This window comes from Pongo abelii, chromosome 3, assembly GCF_028885655.2.
Source record: "Pongo abelii isolate AG06213 chromosome 3, NHGRI_mPonAbe1-v2.0_pri, whole genome shotgun sequence".
In the NCBI taxonomy this organism is placed as follows: domain Eukaryota; kingdom Metazoa; phylum Chordata; class Mammalia; order Primates; family Hominidae; genus Pongo; species Pongo abelii.
In genome coordinates this window covers 49,524,863-49,547,155 of record NC_071988.2, presented here as the reverse complement: position 1 = coordinate 49,547,155, position 22,293 = coordinate 49,524,863, and the positions used below count along the sequence as shown (strand labels likewise).

At 37.0% G+C, this 22,293-nt stretch overlaps 1 protein-coding gene across 1 annotated transcript in view; it reads left to right on the top strand.

The window, feature by feature from the left end:
* STAP1 (signal transducing adaptor family member 1) overlaps window positions 1-22,293 on the top strand; it is a 48,000-nt gene that overhangs the window by 5,698 nt on the left and 20,009 nt on the right. The window contains exons 2-6 of the mRNA XM_002814742.5: window positions 6,614-6,685; window positions 10,924-11,037; window positions 12,740-12,796; window positions 16,813-16,979; window positions 19,091-19,219. Of these exons, the coding sequence (XP_002814788.3) occupies window positions 6,614-6,685; window positions 10,924-11,037; window positions 12,740-12,796; window positions 16,813-16,979; window positions 19,091-19,219 (539 nt within the window). The remainder of the gene's footprint in view (window positions 1-6,613; window positions 6,686-10,923; window positions 11,038-12,739; window positions 12,797-16,812; window positions 16,980-19,090; window positions 19,220-22,293) is intronic.

The window sequence follows — 22,293 nt, the reverse complement described above, 5'->3', positions numbered from 1 at the left end:
TACATACAGAGGGAATTCAATAAACCTTTACTGGCTATCAGTAATACTAGTTTTTATACCTTATGGCAGGGTAATACTGTACTTATGAGGCTGATTAGGAAGATGAACAGAGTGGTAGGCTTTGACTTCAGGGTTTTCTCTTGTATTTTTTTCCTCCAGGAATCATACAATCCTGGAGTTGGACTAGATCTTAGAAGCCATACTTTAGTAAAATTACACAAATTACACTTTGGGAGTCTGAGGCAGGTGGATCACTTGAGGTCAGGAGTTTGAGACCAGCCTGGCCAACGTGGTGAAACCCTGTCTCTACTAAAAATACAAAAATTAGCCAGGCATGGTGGCATGTGCCTGTAATCCCAGCTACTTGGGAGGCTGAGGTGGGAGAATGGCTTCAACCTGGGAGGCAGAGGTTTCAGTGAGCAGAGATCAAAATCACACCACTGCATTCCACCCTGGGTGACAGGAGACCCCATCTCAAAACAAACAAACAAACTACACAGATGATAAAGTTCTTGGAACAATATGCATTTCTCTACATTCCTATCTCCTCCTGCATTCTTCCTCACCTGCTTCCCAGCTCCAAAAAACAGGAGAGCCTTGATTTACTCCTTTCATTGCAGAGGCTTACCATTAATGCAGGGTGGGGAAGCCTTAAAAAGAGTTGGTCGGATAAGCAAAGAAACAAAACAACTTGCAAGATAAATTTTAATTATTTTGTTGTGTAATTATAGGTCAGATTGAGAAAGTACAAGTATTTTTTAAGAGAGTGAAAAAAACTAGTCATTCCCATATGGTTTTTTACAGAACAGCTACCTGATCGCAGTGCTAGTATATATTAGCAACTTCTCAAGCCAGATCTCAATGGATTTTTAAACCTCTTTATTTAAGAAAACATGAAAGGGTGATTTTACATAGGAATGACAATGGGTTTCATTATTCTGGTTTAGAAAATATTTCCTCCTTCTCATACATATTACCATTGAAGGAGATCTATTTTAGAAATTTTTAGATACTGCTATCACACCCACACATACAAATCACCACATGGAAGAAGTATTATGTGGCTAATAAAAAATGCAAAGTTTTTGCCAATAATGTGAGTGTTGAGGCAATGCTCTTCTTTTTCTTTTCTTTTCTTTTTTTAAAGTGCCTAACATTTATTAAATACTTGCTATGTCCCTGGTCTTAGGTGGTTTACACACATACATTATTAGTCCATTCAATTATTCAACAACTCTATGGAGCAATAGCAGGAGGTGGTGTTGTGTTTATGGGGTACTCATATTTTTGGTCCCTTAAAGTAAACTCTCATATAGGAGACACAATAATAATAAGTATTATTCAGTGTCTTTTGATATATTCACAAACTTATACAACCATCACCAGTATCTAATTCCACAACATTTTCATAATTTCAAAAAGAAGCTCCATGGGCAGTCATACCCACTTCTCTTCCCCCCTCAACCCAACTGCTTTTTTTTTTGGGGGGGGGGGACAGAGTCTTGCTCTGTCGCCCAGGCTAGAGTGCAGTGGTGCGATCTCTGCTCACTGCAACCTCCGCTTCCTGGGTTCAAGAGATTCTCCTGTCTCAGCCTCCCAAGTAGCTGGGATTACAGGCACCCGCCACTACTCCGGCTAATTTTCATATTTTTAGTAGATACAGGGTTTCACCACGTTGGCCAGGCTGGCCTCGAACTCCTGACCTCAGGTGATCTGCCCGCCTTGGCCTCCCAAAGTGCTGCGACGACAGGCATGAACAACCTCGCCTGGCCTTCTTCCCTCTTCTTTACATTTTGTATATACTCTTTTATTAGAATTTTTCTTCTCCCAAGTTTGAAACCAGCCAGACACAGAAATCACACAAATGAAGATCAGTTAGTTACTTTTATTATTGACAAATTATCAATGTGCAGTTTAGATTTAAGGCCAAAACTGTGCTAATATTTTACTCCAGATTTGGGTAGCCTTGAGCTACATCAAGTCACTGACTCAGATTAAGAGCCACAAGCCTGAACCTGTTGGAGGCCCTTTGCCATATGGCAGGGAACAGAGCAGTACACTCACTCTCTCCTGGTAGACTGAGCTGAGAGAGGACAGGAAGGGGCTGAGCTGAGCTTGCTGCCTCCCAAACACACCTATTAGATACTCAGTCCTACTCTCTGCAAAGGAAATAATTCACCCTGGCAGTACTGAGCAGAATAGATTTGAAAGTAGGCTGGACACGGTAGCTCACGCCTGTAATCCCAGCACTTTGGGAGGTTGAAATGGGCAGATCACTTGATGTCAGGTGTTAGAGGCCAGCCTGCCCAACATGGTGAAACTCCGTCTCTACTAAAAATATAAAAATTAGCTGGGCACGATGGCACATGCCTGTAGTCCTAGCTACTGGGGAGGCTGAGGCAGGAGAATCGCTTGAACCTAGAGGGGAGCAGGTTGCGGTGAGCCAAGATCACGTCACTGCACTGTAGCCTGGGCCACAGAGTGAGTGAGACTTCCATCAAAAACTAAAATAAAACAAAATAGAAATAGAGTAGATTAATAGATTAGAAAGTATAAGAAAGCGGTAGAAAGACAGGTAAAGGGATACTGTTATAGCAATAACACTTTACATCCTATATTAAAAGAAGGAAAGAAAAGACTTTGGATGGGGTTGAAATTAAGATGTGTTTTCTTGTCTTATTAAACTGCTGGACTCTGAGACGTATCAGGTATATATTGGGCATCTGGATTTCAGACAAGAGAGAGAATCTCTTTGCCTAGTTTTATAACTACTTCTTTGAGGACAATTTATTGGCTGATCCTTCAATAATATGCCCTTTTGAATTGTTCTTTTCTATGGTAATTTGTTCTTGGTTCAAGAGGCATCAGCAGGTTCATTACATGTTATAACCAGTTCTCGACTGCGGGGAGGATAGAGTGAAAACACAGCAGGGCTTGAACAATGATACCTTGTCCCAAATTCCAATGTGCCCCTGAGGTTGATTGCTGCAGTCACACTACCAATTTGTTCAAGTCTTACTGTATGTACCTCTCTTTGAAATATGACTTTTCTGCTCATCCTATAAAGAGGCTGAATCTATTTCTCTAAACTTTATTTTATTTTTCAAAATTGAACTTACAGCAAACAAAAATTTTCTAGCCTTTGAATCTGGATTGGGTTATGTGACATGTGTTGGTAAATGTGACACAAGCAGAGGCTTAGAATAAGCTTGCCCATTGGGTTTTGCTCTCTCTTGTTCCTGGTAATCCTTCTGCCAGCATGTGTCAAGTCTAGGCTAGCTGACTGGATAAAAGAATGGATAGAGTGAGACTCCAGTTGTCCCTCCCTTCCCAGTCATTCCTGCCTTCCCAGCTAAGACCCTAGACAAGTAAGTGAGGCCACCTTAGACCATTCAGCCATAGCCAAGCAAGCCCAGATCAGAAAGGCCATCAACCAACCATAGAATGGTGAGAAATAGAAGTCATTTGCTTATTTTAGTCCACTAAGTTATAGGGTGACTTGTTACATGCGAGAAGCTAACTCATATATTATCTTATTAGGCATGAAGACAAAGAAAGAAAAGAGTTCTACCAAGAGCATAAGAAAAAAATGGTGATCGTAGTTCAAAATGAATTTAATCTTGAGCTTCCTGGTTGCCAGGGAATTAAAAGCAAAATTGGGTTATAGAGTTGTCATTATTTGAGAAAATAAGCATGTAAATTCTGAAGAGTCGACAAACATTTTACTGGTTAAAAAACATAAAGGATATGTTAATATTGAAGAGACACAAAATACCATAAGACAAAGCATCTTCACATGCACAATAAAAGAGAAAACCCTTTATATAACTTTCTTATATTAATTGCCAGTATCATGATGGTTCAATAAATTGTAAAACATCAGCTTATCAAATCATAAAGGAAGGAATGATTAACATGTTTATTAAAATAACTGGAATTTTTAAAAACACACCTTTGGAAAAAGCTGCATATGAAAGTAAATCTTTAGATGTGAAAGGATTTTATTTTTAAAACTTACTTGCCATTCTTTTGTAATATAGTCACTCTTCGTATTTATTTAAACAAACTCACTTGAATGAAATGGGAGTTTGACTAGGTTATTTAAATATTTTGAACTTCAAAAGTCATATTTCTGTAGAATCCAGAGTAATATGAAGGTATTAATAATTAAATATTCACCACATGAATAAGATTTGGATTTTAAAGTTCAGCTTTGATGGTGCTAAATTATCAATTTCTCACATTTTCTTGATCTGTCAATAATGTATACTATTTATTGAACCCCAACTATGAGCCATGTATTCTGCTAAGTGCTTTACATGTATTAATTCATTAAATTCTTTCATCTGTCCTAGAAGGTAGATATTATATGCTTTTCCTATGCTGGGCTCTTCACTGGTCCAACTGACATGTGTAAGCTTCCACTGAAATTGCATAAAAAGTCTTAAATCAATGAGGAAAGTTTTAGAAAATTACCTACTTAAACACAAATCAAATGACAGTGATGAGTCACTCATTGGGGATATATTCTCAGAATGCGTTGTTAGGTGATTTCATCATTGTGTGAACATCACAGAATATACTTATGCAACCATAGATGGTATAGCCTATTACACACCTAGGCTATATGATATAGCCTATTGCTTCTTGGCTACAAACCTGTATAGTATGTTATTGTATTAAATACTGTAGGCAGTTGTAACACAATGATAAGTATTTGTTTATCTAAACATATCTAAACATAGCAAAAGCAGAGTAGAAATATGGTATAAAAGAAAAAATGGTATACTTGTATAGGGCACTTACCACAAATGGAGCTTGCAGGACTGGTAGTTTCTCTGGGTAAGTCAGTGAGTGGTAAGTAAATCTGAAGGCCTAGAATATCATCAGATACTGCTGTAGACTTTATGAACACTGTACACTCAGGCTACACTAAGTTTATAAAAAATGTTTTTCTTTTTCATTAACAAATTCATCTTAGCTTACTGTAACTATTTTACTTTATAAACTTTTTTAACTTTTTGACTCTTTCGTAATAACATTACCTTAAAACAAAAACACATTGTACTGCTCTGCAAAAATATTTTCTTTCTTTATATCCTTATTCTATAAGCTTTTTCTGTTTTTAAAATTCTTTCTTTATTTTTTTTTTTACTTTTTAAGCTTTTTGTTTAAAACTAAGACACAAACACATGCATTAGCCTAGGCCTACACAGGGTCAAGATTATCAATATCATTATCTCCCACCTTCATATCTTATTCCATTTTGTGTGTGTGTGTGTGTGTGAGATGGAATCTCTCTCTGTTGCCCAGGCTGGAGTGCAGTTGCGTGATCTCGGCTCATTGCAACCTCTGCCTCCTGGGTTCAAGTGATTCTTCAGCTACAGCCTCCTGAGTAGTTGGGATTACAGGTGCACATCACAATGCCTGGCTAATTTTTGTATTTTTAGGTAGAGACGGGGTTTTGCCATGTTGTTCAGGTTGGTCTGGAACTCCTGGCCTCAAGGGAGTTGCCCACCTCAGCCTCCCAAAGTGTTGGAATTACAGTGTGAGCCACCATGCCCAGCTCCAGTGGATGGCCTTTAGGGGTAATAACATACATGGAGCTGTCATCTCTCTGATAGCAATGCCCTCTTTAGGAATACCTCCTGAAGAACGTGCTTGAGGCTGCTTCACAGTTAGTTATGTTTTTTCAAAGTAGAAGTAGTACACTCTAAAACAATGATTAAAAAGTATAGTATAGTAAGTACATAAACCAGTAACATAGTCATTTATTAATCATTAACAAGTATTATTTACTGTACATAATTATATGTCCTATATTTTTGTTTGACTGGAAATGCAGTAGGTTTGTTTGCCAGCATCACCATAAACACCTGAGTCATGCATTGTGCTACAACATTATGACAGTTGATAGGAATTTTTCAGGGCCATTGTATCTTATGGGACCACTATCATATAGGCAGTTTGTCATTGACCAAAAGATCTTTTTGTGGCACATGATTGTATATCCTTATCTGAAATGTTATACTAAAATAAATTTGAGAATGATTTAATCAAGTGGTGGCATGGGCCTGTAGTCCTAGCTACTCTGGAGGCTGGAGTGGGAGGATTGCTTGAGCCCAGGAGTTCAAGGCTGCAGTGAGCCATGATTGTACCACTACACTCCAGCCTGGGTAACAGAGCAAGACTCTGAAAAAAGAAAGAAAAGAAAAGAAAAAGAGAGAAGAAAAGAAAGAAAGAGAAAGGAAGGAAGGAAGGGAGAAAGGAGGGAGGAAGAAAGGAGGGAGGGAGGAAGGAAATAAAATGTTAAGCCAGGCATGGTGGCATATGCCTGTAGTCCCAGCTACTTGGAGGGGAAGCTGAGGCAGAAGAATTGCTTGAGCCCACGAGTTGGAGAGTCCAGCCCGGGGGATATATTGAGACCACAGAACCTATCTCAGAAGATGAAAAGAATTAAATGTAAAATTAAGCTATAAAAATTAGAATTATCCAGGATAAAGAAGACTTCTTATATCACACAAGCAATTAAGAAAGTTACAAAGGATAATATCATTAGAAAAATAGTTGAATATACACTAATGAAATAATGCTTATGATTTCTTTCCCACAGGAGTATGAGTATTACTGGACAGAGTTGAGAGGAACTACTCTTTTCTTTTATACTGACAAAAAGAGTACAATAGTAAGTGAACATGTTCAGCTGATTCCATTGTTTCCCAATATACCCTTGTCACATAGAATATTATTCATTTTGGATTTTCTGCCATCCAAGAATAAAGATGCTCTGGTAAAATTAATTCAAAAAATAAAGTTTAAATCTGTGGGGGCCGCCAATGATGACAGGAACGATGGTAAATTTTCCTGGGTAATTCCGAAGAAGATATTGACTCATGTTTTTTACTTTTCATTCTTTTCTTTCTGATTCTGATAACCAAACTTAGTTAAAAAGTGAAAATTTTTGACAAGACATCTGCACATATATTGCTTAATACCAAGTGATAGCTTCAATTTCTCCCACTTTTTATCTTGCTGTAGCATGCAGTTATAATTGGAAAGGAAAAAAACGATCTCCAGAGCATGCAAAGCCATTATTTAATTTTTCTGAAAAGACAAAAACATATTTCACAAAGCAGGACTTCTAAAGGCTTAAACATGAGAATAACAATAAAGGGATTCTGAGGTTTATTTATTCATATTAATTTCAAATTTTGATTGTATGTTTCAGTTCTTCCAGGAATAAGATATAGTATTTTAGTGGCAAATGCTTACCTACCTTGGAACACTATAAGAGACTTTATGAGCCAGTAACTTGATTAAATATAAACATTCTGGATCTGGATATAGTAGCCCATCTAATAATTAGAACATCATTATTAGAAGCCAACATCTAATGAAAGAGACAGAAAAATAACCTGTGTAATGTAGAATGTTTTCAAATGCCATAATAAATTTTACAAAATTGATTTCTCTTTTGTGCATTCCAATTTCTCACTGATGTCAGTAAAGATAAAAGAGCTTTTATTCTAACCTTTTCTAAAGCACAGTAAGTGAGAGAGCTAATAATTGTTGCTCATTTACTACATGGCAAGAGGCAGTAAAGCTTAATAATCGAGAGCCTGGTCTCTTCGGACAGCCTGCCTGGGTGTTTGTCCTAGCCCTGCCACTGTTAACTGCAGAATCTTGGGCCAGTTACCCGACCTCTCTGTGTCTCAATGTTATCAGACAGGAAACTGGTAGGAAACAGAAGACATCTCAAATTGGGCAATTTGAAGAGAATTTAATAAAGTTTTAATAAATATGCAAAGCAGTGAACAGGGTGTAGGAAAATTACAAAGATAGTACAAAATCCTGAGGCTAACAACAGTGTTCATTACCACGCCTAGGACTGAGAGGAAAGAGTGGGAAAGTAGTGAGAATTGTATGGAGATGACTGCCTTGAGGAGAGTATGATCTTTGACTGAGGGAGCAACTGCATAGGGTAATAAATACCCACCCTCACTCTTCTGATCTCCTGCCACTGTCTCCAGTGGTCCAACCCAATAGGAACTCAAAGGGTACAGAGCCCCTTGATGTTGTCCATACAGGTCTCTCTCCTGCTGCAGTGTTGGGTGGTGAAGGAATAAAAGTGAATCTAAAAGAGCAAACAAAAGATCTCCAACACAGTCTTCAAATCTCTAAAATTAGAATAAAAATAGTAGTCCATTTTATAAGGTTCTCAAAATAACTAAATGAGATAGTACATGTAAGGACTTAAGAGAGTAGCTGGCACATAGTAAGCATTCAGGCATTTTACATGCATTGCCTAATTTAATTCTCACAACTCTGCAGAATGGGTGCTATTTTAATTCCGGCTTTATAGATGAGATTAGTGAAGTTTAAAGATTAAGAATTGTACAAGGTCAGATAGGTAATACGAAAGGTACAATCCAGGTCTTGCTCCTAAGCCAGCCTTCTTCATCACCATGCCATGAGGAGATTGTTATAATGAAATGTCTCAGAATTGCCCATCTACCAATTTTTGTTAAGAGTATACAGACCTTTTGGGAACTTTTTAAAGTGATAGTCTCAGAAGAAAGCACTGGGATAGACAAGGTGAGAAGTGTAGATTTTTGTCTTACAAAACGGAAGAATTTAAACCTACCTTTAAATATTTGAAAGGCTGTCAGGAAGTCATGTGAAAGGGTCACTGAATTTGTTTCATGTTATTCCAGAAAGAAGAGATTAGGAGCAATGGATGAAAGTTGGAGGAAGGTTGTGGCTTAATAGAAGAAAAAACTTGCTAGTAGGCAGAGTTGCTCAGGACGCATGAGTTCCATGTTAGAGATGTTTGAACACAGACTGGATGACTAATGAAAGGATACCCTGGCAGACATGCCATCAGATGTCAGTGAGGTTAGACAGATGACCTTTAAGCCTCTCACAAGATACAAATAAAAACAAAAAGATATGACTTCCTTTCCTCTAATCAATGATCAGGCTACTGCACCCTAACTAACTGCCACTTCTTCCTCTGGTGCTTCCTCCTTTGTTGCAGCAAAACTCACTGAGCTTGATCTAGACAATCCCTCAGAAAAAAGATTTCATTTAATTTTAGATTCTTTCTTCCCTTGAACCTCTCCTTCCATATTTTTTGAATGTATTTATTTTTAAAATTGACATATGAAATTGTTTATCATGTACAACATGATGTTTTAAAGTATATATACATTGTGGAATGGTTAAATTGAAAATAACTAGGCCGACTCAAACTTACTCTCAACCTCATCAATATAGAAATAGCTTTAGAAAAAAATTACATATCTATTTTTATGTCCTACTTTACTCAGAAAAATAAGACATAAATATACAGTAAAATAAGTCATATTGGGTACAATTGAAAGAAACATAAAAGGAGATAAAAAGAACTCAAGAATGAGGCTAATTTAGTAAAAATATATATATCATAAAAACCCTACTATACTTACTACAGGTATTTCTTTCTACTACTAGAAGGCAAGCCCGCTGCATATAGAGAGTGGAAATTGACCAATTTCTCAGAAGAAATATTTTTATTATACTTGGATAGGATAGGAATTTCTTAATAGGATTGCCATAATCAGTGGTGTGTAGTAAATGCTGAATAGCTTTCTGGAAAAAGGTATGAACACATATGTACATAAACTTGTTATAAATATTACTGATATGAACAATGTATAGTACACAATTAGAAAAATACACAATAGTCTTTATCACAATGTCCATACAGACAATTGATTCTCACAGAATGCTTTCCTTGATTTTTGCCTAACTCTTGCATTGGTAACCAACTGTCAATGTAATTCGATCATAATTTGACAAATGGAGATTTAAATGGTATTTAATCTGTTCTTTCCATAATAAATTTATTATCATTAAATATGATATTTGACATGAATATTGTCTAATATTTTCATTTACATTAATGAGTAAAAAGAAAGTAAAATGATGATGTCAAAACATCATGTATTTATTAAAATCAATAAATGTGAGCAATTTCTTTGCTGAATTAGATAATAGTTTTTGAATTCTGGAAGAATATTTTGTCAATTTTTGTTCTATTTACAGTGAAACAGATTCAGACACAACAAACCTATCTCATCTGCATATTACCATTTTTTCCTTTACTTTTTAAAGCCTACACCAGGGGCCAATAATCTGGATGATGGGCCAAATCTGGCCTATGGCCTGATTTTGTTCAGTCTTTGAGCTAAGAATGTCTTTATATGTTCAAAGTGTTTCTAAAGAAAAAAACAAAAACGAAGAATGTACAACAGGCTGTATGTGTGCCTGAAGTATGGTACTGTTTGGCCTTTTGCAGAAAAAACGTGCTGCCCCTGGACATCAACAAAATAATAAATCAAGCTTGATTTATAAGGTTTACCAGTTTGCATGGTGTAAAATACTCCCACTATGACTGATTTCAACCTAACAGTATGACCTCACTGAACATGTAGTTGGGAAGAAAAGCACAGTAGCACAGTAGTATATGCTGTTTTCACCATACAGAAATGAAGATGTAAATAACCTTAAGAACATAGAGAACAGTAAAATATAGAAATATAATTAGAATGTAACAAATTTTGTTTAAATTACTTTTGCTTTGAATATAATTTATTTACTGGTATGTTTATATAATTCGATTTGTAAAATAATGGCTGTGTTTAACAACTTGCTTGCAAAATTCCTGAAAATTTAACAATTGGCTTTTGCAAACCTATGTGAGCCAGCTTCAGCACACCACCACATAATACATTTCCACATGTCCTCTGGGATTAGGAAAACCAAGATATCATACAAAGTAATAATCAGTTGAAAGGAAGATATTACTTATTTTGCTTCCTGCTAGAACTAATGTGTATTACCCATGCAATAATGTAATGTGATCTTCCTTTATCTTTGCAGTATGTTGACAAATTAGACATAGTAGATCTCACATGCCTTACTGAGCAGAATTCAACTGAAAAGAATTGTGCGAAATTCACCCTTGTTTTGCCGAAAGAGGAAGTACAACTGAAGGTGAGCGAGGAGAAACAGTAGTCTGTAAAGGGTTGTGGTTATAAATAACATTCTTCACATCCAGTGGCTGAAGTAAAGAGAAATTGTAAGACAGGCTAAGTCTTACACTTTGTTAATATTTTTGCTTGCATCCGGCCAAGACCTAGTTTTCTGAATTGGAGTTTAAAAAGACGTGTTCACTTGTTTAGCATACAAGCGCCATGAAACCAGATACTGCTGCCCTCTAACAAAGTCAGGGATCACACCTGGTTTTGTTAAGGTTGTTCTTGAATCAGCACTCAAAATGAGCCAATAAAAGTCACCCAGTAAATACAGTAATAACATAAAGATAACAACTTGTATTAAATAAGATATACTCGGAGACTTTTCCTGGGAGATTACTGATCGACCTTGAAAAGCACAGGTCTGAACTTTTGTGTAATAGGAATCGCCTGTACTAAGGAAATCGGACCCCCATCCCCCAGCTCAAACCTATATTTTAAGCAAGCTCCCCGGATGATTTCAGATATGATGGTGAAGAGCACAGGATTGGTGTCAGATACTTGGGTCTGAATTTGGGCTGTTTTATTAGTTATTCATTCATTGTGATTATAGGCAAGTTACTTACCCTTTTTGTGTCTTTGTTTCTTCACCCGGAAGTAAGTCATTGCTCAGATGAAACCCCCTCACCAAGGCCTACCTGGACCACTTTATTACAGTGGCAACCTTTTTCTCCTCTCCTATGCCCTAGTTGCACTCCTAATCTCTCTTACCCTGCTGTACCTTTAATTTTTCTCATTTCTTTCTTTTTGACACTATAAAATTTACTATTATGTTTATTACTTATCATTCCTTGCTAGACTCTAAACTCCATGAGAACAAAGATTTTTGTTTCGTTCCCTGATATAAACCAGTGTGTAGAATAGTGCTTAGCACTTAAAGGTACTTAGTAAATATCTGTTAAATGAACAAATCTGTAAAACAATCAAACAAGCAAAAATAATAAGACCTTTTACCAAGTTGCCTTGAAGGTTAAATCAAGTAATACCTGTGAAGTGCTTAGAATAGTAGCTACCACTAAAAGTGCTCAAAATATGTTGGCTGCAGTCTTGACCTCACGGGCTCAAGCAACTTTCTCACCTTAGCCTCTCAAGTAGCTGACACCACCACACCAGCCTAATTTTTTGTATTTTTTGTAGAGACAGGGTTTCACCATGTTGCCCAGGCTGTCTCAAACCCCTGAGCTCAAGTGATCCTCCCACCTCGGTCTCCCAAAGTGCTGAGACTACACGCATGAGCTACCACCCCTGACCTGGTATTATTATTATTAGTAATAACATAGTAATAGTATTTACAGCTAAGAATTGGAAGTTTCTACTATCAAATTTGGTTGTCCTGAATTTAAAGCCAGTCCATTTTAACTGCTAATGGAGAGAGTAACTGTGAATTGGCATACTGCAAAAGTAAGTTTTCTAACATTTAATTTTTTTTAGTAAATTCATACATGTTCATTTGTTTTAAGTAAGCAAACAGATTACAGCTGTATGTCTTCTGACAAAAGAAAAGAGTATTGAAATATTTCATAAAAAATACACATTAGTAGTTCTAAGCCAAAAAAGAGAATGAATTATTTATTTTAGGCTCAGTCATAATTATTTATTTTATGCTCAATCACTCATGTATTTCTTTCTTTGGCTTTATCTGTTTTTGTCTTCAATTTTAGACAGAGAACACAGAAAGTGGGGAAGAATGGAGAGGCTTCATTCTTACAGTAACAGAGGTAGGAAGCTCACTGCTTTTGATTGATTCTTTTTTTTTTTTTTTCAACAAATATCTGCTGAATACCCTATGATCCATGCAGAGTGAAAGTGGCTGAAGATATAGAAACTGAAAAAGACCTGAACTCTTGCACTTACTTATGAATGTTATATTTTCATCAGGTGGTGGAGAGGGAGAAAGTAAACAAGTAAACAGATGATCATTTCACATTGTGACAATTGTTATGAAGAAAATAAACAAGGCAATTCGCTAGGGAGTAACAGGTGGTAAAGGAGATCTACTTTTTGGTCTTATCCGTTTGACTCAGTGGTCCTTTGTATATTCTGATATTTGTAGCTAATACAGCATGTTTGAAAATACATTCCAGTTTCTTTTCTTTTCTTTTCTTTTTTTTGTTTGAGATGAGGTCTCACTATGTCACCCAGGCTGGAGTGCAGTGGTGTAATTTGGCTCACTGCAACCTTCACCTCCAGAGTTCAAGTGATTCTCCTGCTTCAGCCACTCAAGTAGCTGGGATTACAGGCATGCACCATCATGCCCAGCTAATTTCTGTATTTTCAGTGGAGACGAGGTTTCATCATGTTGGCCAGGCTGGTTTGGAACTCCTGGCCTCAAGTGATCTGCCCTCCTCGGCCTCCCAAAGTGCTGGGATTACAGGTGTGAGCCACTGTGCCCAGCCTCTGATTTCTTTTTTATTTATTTAATACATATTTATAGAATACTAGCCAAGATGAATTTTATAAATAACATAGACAATGTAACAGGGAGAGACCATAAAAATGAAAACTCACCTTTAAACATTTCTTTGGTGAGTCTTAAAACAACAGGATGCTTACCTGTTCAACTCTGTGGTGTTTTATTAGAGGCAGATAGTAAGATCTACTGCTTAGAGTTAACTCTTGCAGTAAGATGATGCCCATTATTTTAAATAAAGCCACTGTAGCAATTGCCTTGGAAACATGAGGTTCTTTGATAACCAGCCTCCCAAGGAGCACCATGTTCTCTAGTAATTTAAAAGGATATAAAAACTGTGTTTATTAGAGTCAGTTAAACACAGATTCTATCCAAAGCTAGTTTCTAAGTAGCCATTGCAGTCATCTGAAATAAGCACTGCACTTTACCAAGTTGATGGATGCAGGTTCTTTATTTCAGCCAGTAACAGGTAAAAGTTAGAGGTTCAACATTGTGTAGGGAAGTTATATGAGGCTAGAAAAGTGGACCAGTTAAAGATGTGAAGAACATGTTGACTTCTGAGAGGGAGAGGAAGAAATCCTGGGGAATTGCACTCTTTCCCTCTGTTGTGGAAAATATCACTGAGTGGTATGGTGCTTCCAATACTGGGTATAACTATCCCAAGGGTATGTGACTAAGTGTCAAGGAGTACACTGAAAACACTGGCAAAAACTTGTTGCATCTTCCCGGTACACTAAGTATGTATAAAGTTTTGGCCAAACATTTTGTTTTTAGTTTGTTTTCTGGAGTAAAAATAAAAAGCATTATTTTTATATTAAAACACACACATAAATAAGTAACAGAATATAAAATAAAATTTATGTGATTTTTTTTTTTTTTTTTTTTTTTTTTTGAGATGGAGTCTCACTCTATCACCCAGGCTGGAGTGCAGTGGTGCAATCTTGGCTCACTGCAACCTCCACTTCCTGAGTTCAAGCAATTCTCCTGCCTTAGCCTCCTGAGTAGCTGGGATTAAAGGCACCTACCATCATGCCTGGCTAAGTTTTTAAAAAAATATTTTTAGTAGAGATGGGATTTCACCATGCTGGTCTCAAACTCCTGACCTCAAGTGATCCTCCCACCTCGGCCTCCCAAAGTGCTGGGATTGCAGGTGTGAGCCACCACGCCCAGCCTATGTGAATTTTTAAGAGAAGACAAGTTGCCTCAAATTTTGTACTCTGTAAATGTTGTTTTGTGTTATGATTCCAGATCATGGTATATGAACATTTACAGTATGTTGTTATTAGGATAACTTTAGTAGAGAAGTGAGAGAAGCTCAGACTGTATGTAGTTGAAAGAGCTGAGACATTGCTTTTGAATCAAATAAACCCCAGTTTGGGTCCTGGTTCCATAACTTACTAGCTATGTGACTCTGGACTAGTTATTTAATCTTTCTGAGCTTGATTTTTTTTTTCTATTTGTATTAGGCCATTCTTGCATTGCTATAAAGAAATACCTAAGACTGGGTAATTTGTAAAGAAAAGAGGTTTAATTGGCTCCTGGTTCTGCAGACTGTACAGGAAGCGTGGTGCCAGCATCTGCTCAGCTTCTGGGAAGGGCCTCAAGGAGCTTTTACTAATGGCAGAAGGTGAAGGGGGAACAGACATGTCACATGGTGAGAGTAGGAAAGAGAAAGAGTGGGGAAGAGGTACCACACACTTTTAAATGACTAGATCTCACAAGAATTCACTCACTAACATGAGAAAAGCACCAAGCCATGAGAGATTTGTCCCCATGACCCAAACACTTCCCACCAGGCCCCACCTCCAACACTGGGGCTAATTTCACATGAGCTTTTGTGGGAACACATATCCAAACTATATCACCATTTGTAAATTGGGGATAACAATACCATTTTTTTTTTGAGATGGAGTCTTGCTCTGTCACCCAGGTTGGAGTGCAGTGGCTTGATCCCGGCTCGCTGCAAACTCCGCCTCCCAGGTTCAAGCAATCGTCCTGCCTCAGCCTCCCAAGTACCTGGGATTACAGGCACACGCCACCCAAAATTTTTGTATTTTTAGTAGAAATGGGTTTCATAATGTTAGCCAGGCTGATCTTGAACTCTTGACCTCAAGTGATCCACCCACCTTGGCCTCCCAAAGTGCTGGGATTACAGGCGTGAGCCACTGCGCCCTCCCGTATAACAATACTTTCTAGCATTTCTGTGAGGAGTTGCAATAAAACATGTACAATGCTTGAGCTATAATATTCAATTAATACAGATATGTGTTTCATTAGGTATTTTCCCCCATTATTTTATTTTTTTCTGGTATATATGGAAATTGTTTTACTGGTTATTATCTTAGTTATCTAAAATGTCTCTAAGCCTTTTTTATTGTGTATCTGTATTAGTAAATGTTTATGTAAATTTTATATGTACTTGTACACATATTAAAACATATATAATAATAGAAATTAGTGAAATAGTAACTTAATAGAAAGTGAAGTTATAATGTTTTCTTCCCATACTCTAATGGACTTTCTTGTATACCTCCTGGAAAGCATGCACCCTTCTCTGAAGATAAAGGTGATAATCACACAAGGCTGCCTCCAAATACAGACTTGCTAGTGTCACGTACAAAAAATATCCTACCATTCAAACTATACCTTCTAAGAGCACAGAGCTGGTCATAGTGAGGTCAAAATTGCAGGTATGAATATAAATCAGAAGGACATACATAGGTGAGTCAGTCCGAAATACATCTCTAGGAAAGGTAACAACCACCACAAAACCAACTAATAAGTAGCAAAGTATCATAATTGTAACATGTGAATGAGTGTTTGAAACACACGACAGACACAAAATTGCGACCTCTGACTGCTGGTCTTCAGTCACCTAATGAACAGTTCCATCTGAATCCCATGTTGCCATGTGGCTGGGGGAAATCATTTCAGATAACTTATGAGAGAGTGAGGTACATTGAAGGTGTTCTGGAACTTTCCTGGCATTGATGAACTAGTGAGCTTAGAATGAAAAATATGAGGTTTGTTGTTACTTGAATTAGCTTTTAGTGCAAGGCGGGGTGTTCTTTGCTTTGGGGCCAAACCAAAAGGATGATTCCTTGGAAGAAGGGTAGGCACTCTGTACAGGTTGTAGTTGGCACAGAGGCAGTTCTGAGACACCCACCCTAGACTAAAATCTTCTGTTTCTTATTCCCTTATTCCCTACTTATTCACCTCTGTCAGGTAACTGTAGCCCTGTAGGACCAGAACAGGCTCATCTTTACTAAAGTTATAAGTTATTAAGCTGTTTTCTTGCCTGCCTACTCTTTTAATTGGTTTCAGCTGTCAGTTCCCCAAAATGTGTCACTCCTACCTGGGCAAGTAATTAAACTGCATGAAGTCCTAGAGAGAGAAAAGAAAAGGAGGATTGAGACAGAACAGAGTACGTCTGTGGAAAAAGAGAAGGAATCAATGGAAGATTATGTGGATGTACTGAACCCTATGCCAGCGTAAGTGCACAATGAACTGCAGTTTATTCATTCAATTGTTAAAACTAATTTCTAATTATAAAGGAGAATTAGCCACTTGCCCTTGTTAAGCCAGGGACAATAAGCAGTCTTGGGGATAAACTGTATATCTCTGCGTACATGCCATATTTCCTCTTCTATGTCATGATTAACAAAATGCAGATTTGAACCAACCATCTTACCACACAGGAAATCCCCTTCCACCCACGTCTTTAGAACAAATAGATACTCTTTCCAGAGCTCACACCTAAATAAAAACTCCCATGAAGAAGGCAGGAAAAGATATTTTTTCACTATGCAAACTCTATGATTGACTGATTTTTCTATCAGAAAATTATACCAATAAATTTTCAATACCTAGAATGTTCTATTCAACTGACCAATTAGTGAGTAGTCATCAAGCTTGTACTTTGACAAAGGCCTTGTGTAAAATGTTTAAGGTGTTGGAAAAAAATAAAGAAGTACAGAAAATGCTAAATTCACCAACATCCTACATTTATTTTTTATATTATTGAAAAGATTCTGAGCTCTTTCCTCCTGGAATCTTGGTGGTGTTGTCAATAAAACTTGTCCTGGTACCCTGTTTGACATCAGGTTCTGTTGCATACTCTATTTGCACTACAATCACTGAAACCTGCCAACCATCATTTTTACCTGAAACCACCAGCAACTGATGGACTGATAAGTTAAAAGTCACACAGAGTGCTAATTTTTCTTTTTTCTCAATAAAACAAGTAATATATGTTTATTATATATAAAAGATTAAAATCATTCCTTGTTCCACCACTCAGAGATATTTGCTATTAACATTTTAGTTTTTTTTTTTTTTTTTTTTTTTTGAGACAGTGTCTCACTCTGTTAGCCAGGCTGGAGTGCAGCAGCACGATCTCAGCCCACTGCAATCTCCACCTCTGAGTCTCAAACGATTCCCATGCATTGACCTGCCGAGTAACTGGGACCACAGGTGCCTGCCACTGCACCCAGCTAATTTTTATATTTTTTGTAGAGACAGGGTTTTGCCATGTTGCCCAGGCTGGTCTTGAACTCTTGAGCTCAAGTGATCCACCCACCTTGGCCTACCAAAGTCCTGGCATTACAGGTGTGAGCCACCATGCCCAGGCTTCTACTAGATTTTTTCTATGAGTTTTTTTTCTATGAATATGACGATGTATTTTCTTGACTACGATGTACAGGTGGTCTGTATAAGTTGAACAGCGGTTAAATGACTTTTTGACTTTAAGACGATGCAAATGCAATATGCATTCAGTATAAACTCTGCTTTTCGAGTACCCATACAACCATTCTATTTTTCACTTTCAGTACAGTATTCAATAAATTGCATGAGGCATTCAACATTTTATTATAAATAAGCTTCGTGTTAGATGATTTTGCTCATCAATAGGCTAATGTAAGTGTTCTAAGCATTTTTAAGGTAGGCTACGCTAAGCTATGATGTTCAGCAGGTTATGCGTATTAAATGCATTTTCAGCTTATGATATTTTCAACTTACAGTGGGTTTATCAGGATATAATCCCATCATAATTCAAGGAGCATCTGTATATTATAAAAATGAGAAGTGTTTTATTTTTTATTTTGCCCATAAAAATAACAACAATGTCATAGAAAGACATATTACACCAAAAGAAATGAATGCAGACATATTTAAATATCAGTTGTTTAAAACATAGACCATACAAGAGAAACATTTACAGATGTTTTGTATCCCTGAAAGGAGACCCCCAATAAATATTTATCCAAGAACCTACTTATCAAATGAGACTGGGGATACATTGTTAATTCTTGTTGGTAATGATGATTATATACTGATCAGTAGATAACTTTTCAGGTTCTCTTTGTATAAAAAGGCTTTGGAAGAATTAAGGAAGGAAGACCTTAACATTAACATATGCAGAGTGGCACAGGCTTGTAATAATAGATCATTATAATTACATAATTGGAATAATCAAAGCGGAAGTTTTAAGAAAAGTTAGCAACTGCAGCTCTCAAAGTTATTTTGGTAGTATTTTTTTTCAAGTAATGATCTTCATCAGTTAAAAAAACAATTCTGTTTTTTTTTTATCTCACCTCTGTAGATGTTTTTATACAGTGTCCCGGAAAGAGGCAACTGAGATGCTCCAGAAGAACCCTTCTTTGGGAAATATGATCCTGAGGCCTGGTAGTGACAGTAGAAACTACTCCATCACTATCCGGCAGGAGACAGAGTATGTTTAATTTTTTTTTTTAAATGTATGGAATTTTTAAAAGCGTGGTATCACTTAATACAAGTCCAGATCAGCACCTGCTATGTGTTTTGTTGGGGCTGAAAATATGAACACAAGTGGCCGAGCGTGGTGGCTCACAGCTGTAATCTCAGCACTTTGGGAGGCTGAGGCAGACAGATCACAAGGTCAGGATATCGAGACTATCCTGGCTAACATGGTGAAACCCCGTCTTTACTAAAAATACAAAAAATTAGCCGGGCGTGGTGGCACGTGCCTGTAGTCCCAGCTACTCGGGAGGCTGAGGCAGGAGAATTGCTTGAACCCAGGAGGCGGAGGTTGCAGTGAGCTGAGATCATGCCACTGCACTCCAGCCTGGGTGACAGAGTGAGACTCGGTCTCAAAAAAAAAAAAAAAAAAAAAAAGAACACAAGAATAGGGAGGGAATGTCTTAAAAGCAATGCTAAAGACTGAGCCAATGCTAACATTTGCAGCAGGGAAGAAGAAAGAATAACACATTATTTTGGTCCTGGATATAGTTGCATCGTTCATTCATTCAATTCAACAAATATTTATTGAGCAGCTGCTATATGCCAAGCAATACTCTAGGCACTGAGAATACGCACTGAAAAAAACAAACATCTCCGTTTTGGTTTGAGTTGCCTAGCAATAAAAATATAAAAAGAAAAACATCCCTGGCTTAAATCTTCAATGAGTTTACATTCTTGTAGGGAGACATAGACTTAAACACATAACTAAAAATATATGTGGCAATAAGGTCTATAGAGTAAAATAAAGCAGGAAGAGAGAGATGGGAACCCTCAGAGCTGATAAAGGGAGCACATTTTTATGGTTGCTATTGTTTTAATATAGAGTGGTCAAGGAAGACCTACTTTATTAACTGATTTAAGCAGAGAGCTGAAGGAAGTGAGAAAATAAACCCTACCAATATCTGGGGCAAAAGTGCTCCAGGCAGCAAATGCGTGTGCTTTGAGATAGAAGAATGCTTGACTTGTTCAAGAAAAGAAAAAGGCTGCTGTGACTGCAATGAAAAGAGCAAAGAGAAAAGTGGTAGGAGAGGAGATTCCAGAGTCGGGGTAGGGACACATCACTCAGAGCCCTACAGATCATCGTAGGGACAAGGGTTTTACTTTGAATGACATGACAGGCCACTGAACTGTTGTCATAATCTGACTTATTTATAAAAAAGGGCCACTTAGGACCCTCTTTGTCAAGGTTACTAATTTCTTTCTCGTAAAATGGTCTAACTTTGATAAAGTCAGTAACACTTAAATGCAAATGTTATTTTTCTGTGTAGTTAGGGTAGTTAGATCTTTTAATAGACTCCAGCTCTCAAAGTCTATGAGAACTTGCACTTTTTGGAGACTTTGGCTTAGTTAATACTTCCACAACTGATAAAATAATTTAAATATCGATAAAAATATTTCAGTAAATGACTTTCTTTAATATATATGCATAAACAGAACTTTGACGTTTGAATTTGCTATTCCTTATGGGGATAATATTATTTTATTAAATTTTATACTATAACATATCTATGAATGAATCTATCTACTAATCCACCCCATAAATATCTATAATTCTAAATATGAAGATATGTATGGTGAATAAAGACAGTTAAAAAGAAACAACTTCCAGAGGCAAATTTAAAACGTGGCATTATGGCTACATTGCTAGTGTGTGCCACAGCTCAATAAGCTTTATTCACTTGCCAGTAAACAGATCCTTGTCTTATACACTAGTCATGGGCGCTGAACAGATGGCAAGAATGTTAGATGGTAAATCAGGTCATTGTTCTTTGTGTAAGGAAATGTGTGTGTGTATATATCTCTGTGTGTATATTTCTACAATGAATGTCTGTCAACTTAAACTTGTGGTTTCATTATTTTTTGTTTATTATAAACTAACAATTGAAGTTAATGGATTTTCAAGTCTATTGAAATACAGTAGAAAATAATAGATTTTTCAGTTACAACGTAATTTGGTGTATAATTTAATTGACTATCTTGATACAAATCCCAAAGAAATCATTTTTCTTATTGTTATGACTGCCATTAAACATCAGTGAACTTAGAATAATTTGTAGGAGAAAAGTGGATTTTTCTCTTTACTATATCCTGGTCAGGAAGTTTGTCCTTTTTCAGGATTTAGGAAATTGTGTATGACATAAACTACAGCATATCCTTAACCGTTTACTTCCACTTTTAAAAATGAGAGGATGTAACACTGAATTAAAAATTAAGAGAGAGCAGATTTTTAATAGAAACATAATCTAACTGCTTAAAAGTAAAATTAGATCACCAAAGAGAGTGATTTATTTTTTTCCTTAATGTCATTCCTTTCTTGGTCAGATTGAGTGGTTGATCCATTTACACGTGACCCTTGTCTTACTATTCTGCATGAAATGAACAAAATCTCAAGACCTGATAGCTCTGTAAAGACTGCATATTTCGGCCAGGCACGGTGGCTCACGCCTGTAATCCCAGCACTTTGGGAGGCCGAGGCAGGTGGATCATGAGGTCAGGAGTTTGAGACCAGCCTGACCAACATGGTGAAACCCCATCTCTACTAAAAATACAGAAATTAGCTGGGTGTGGTGGCACGCGCCTGTAATCCCAGCTACTCAGGAGGCTGAGGCAGGAGAATCGCTTGAACCTGGGAGGCGGAGGTTGCAGTGAGCTGATATTGCACCACTGCACTCCAGCATGGGCAAGAAAGCAAGACTCTGTCTCAAAAACAAAACAAACAGACAAAAAAACTGCATATTTCTTGCACGATAGCAGCCTGATCCCTTTTAAGGTGGTCTAGATTAGTCCAACTCTTTCATTACATTTTCTATACAATTAACTTTGAGAAATAACTGTTTTCTGCTGTAGATGTGGTGTGTGACTAAACACAATGAATTTCTGTACTTAGTGTCACAGTTTTTACTCACAATTGTATTGTATTTAAGTTATATATTAAGCTCATAAGCGTATGGAAAAGGAGTTCATATCAAAGTTGCATAATTCTAAATTTAATAAGTTCACTTTCAGTTTGAATTCATACAGAAATTC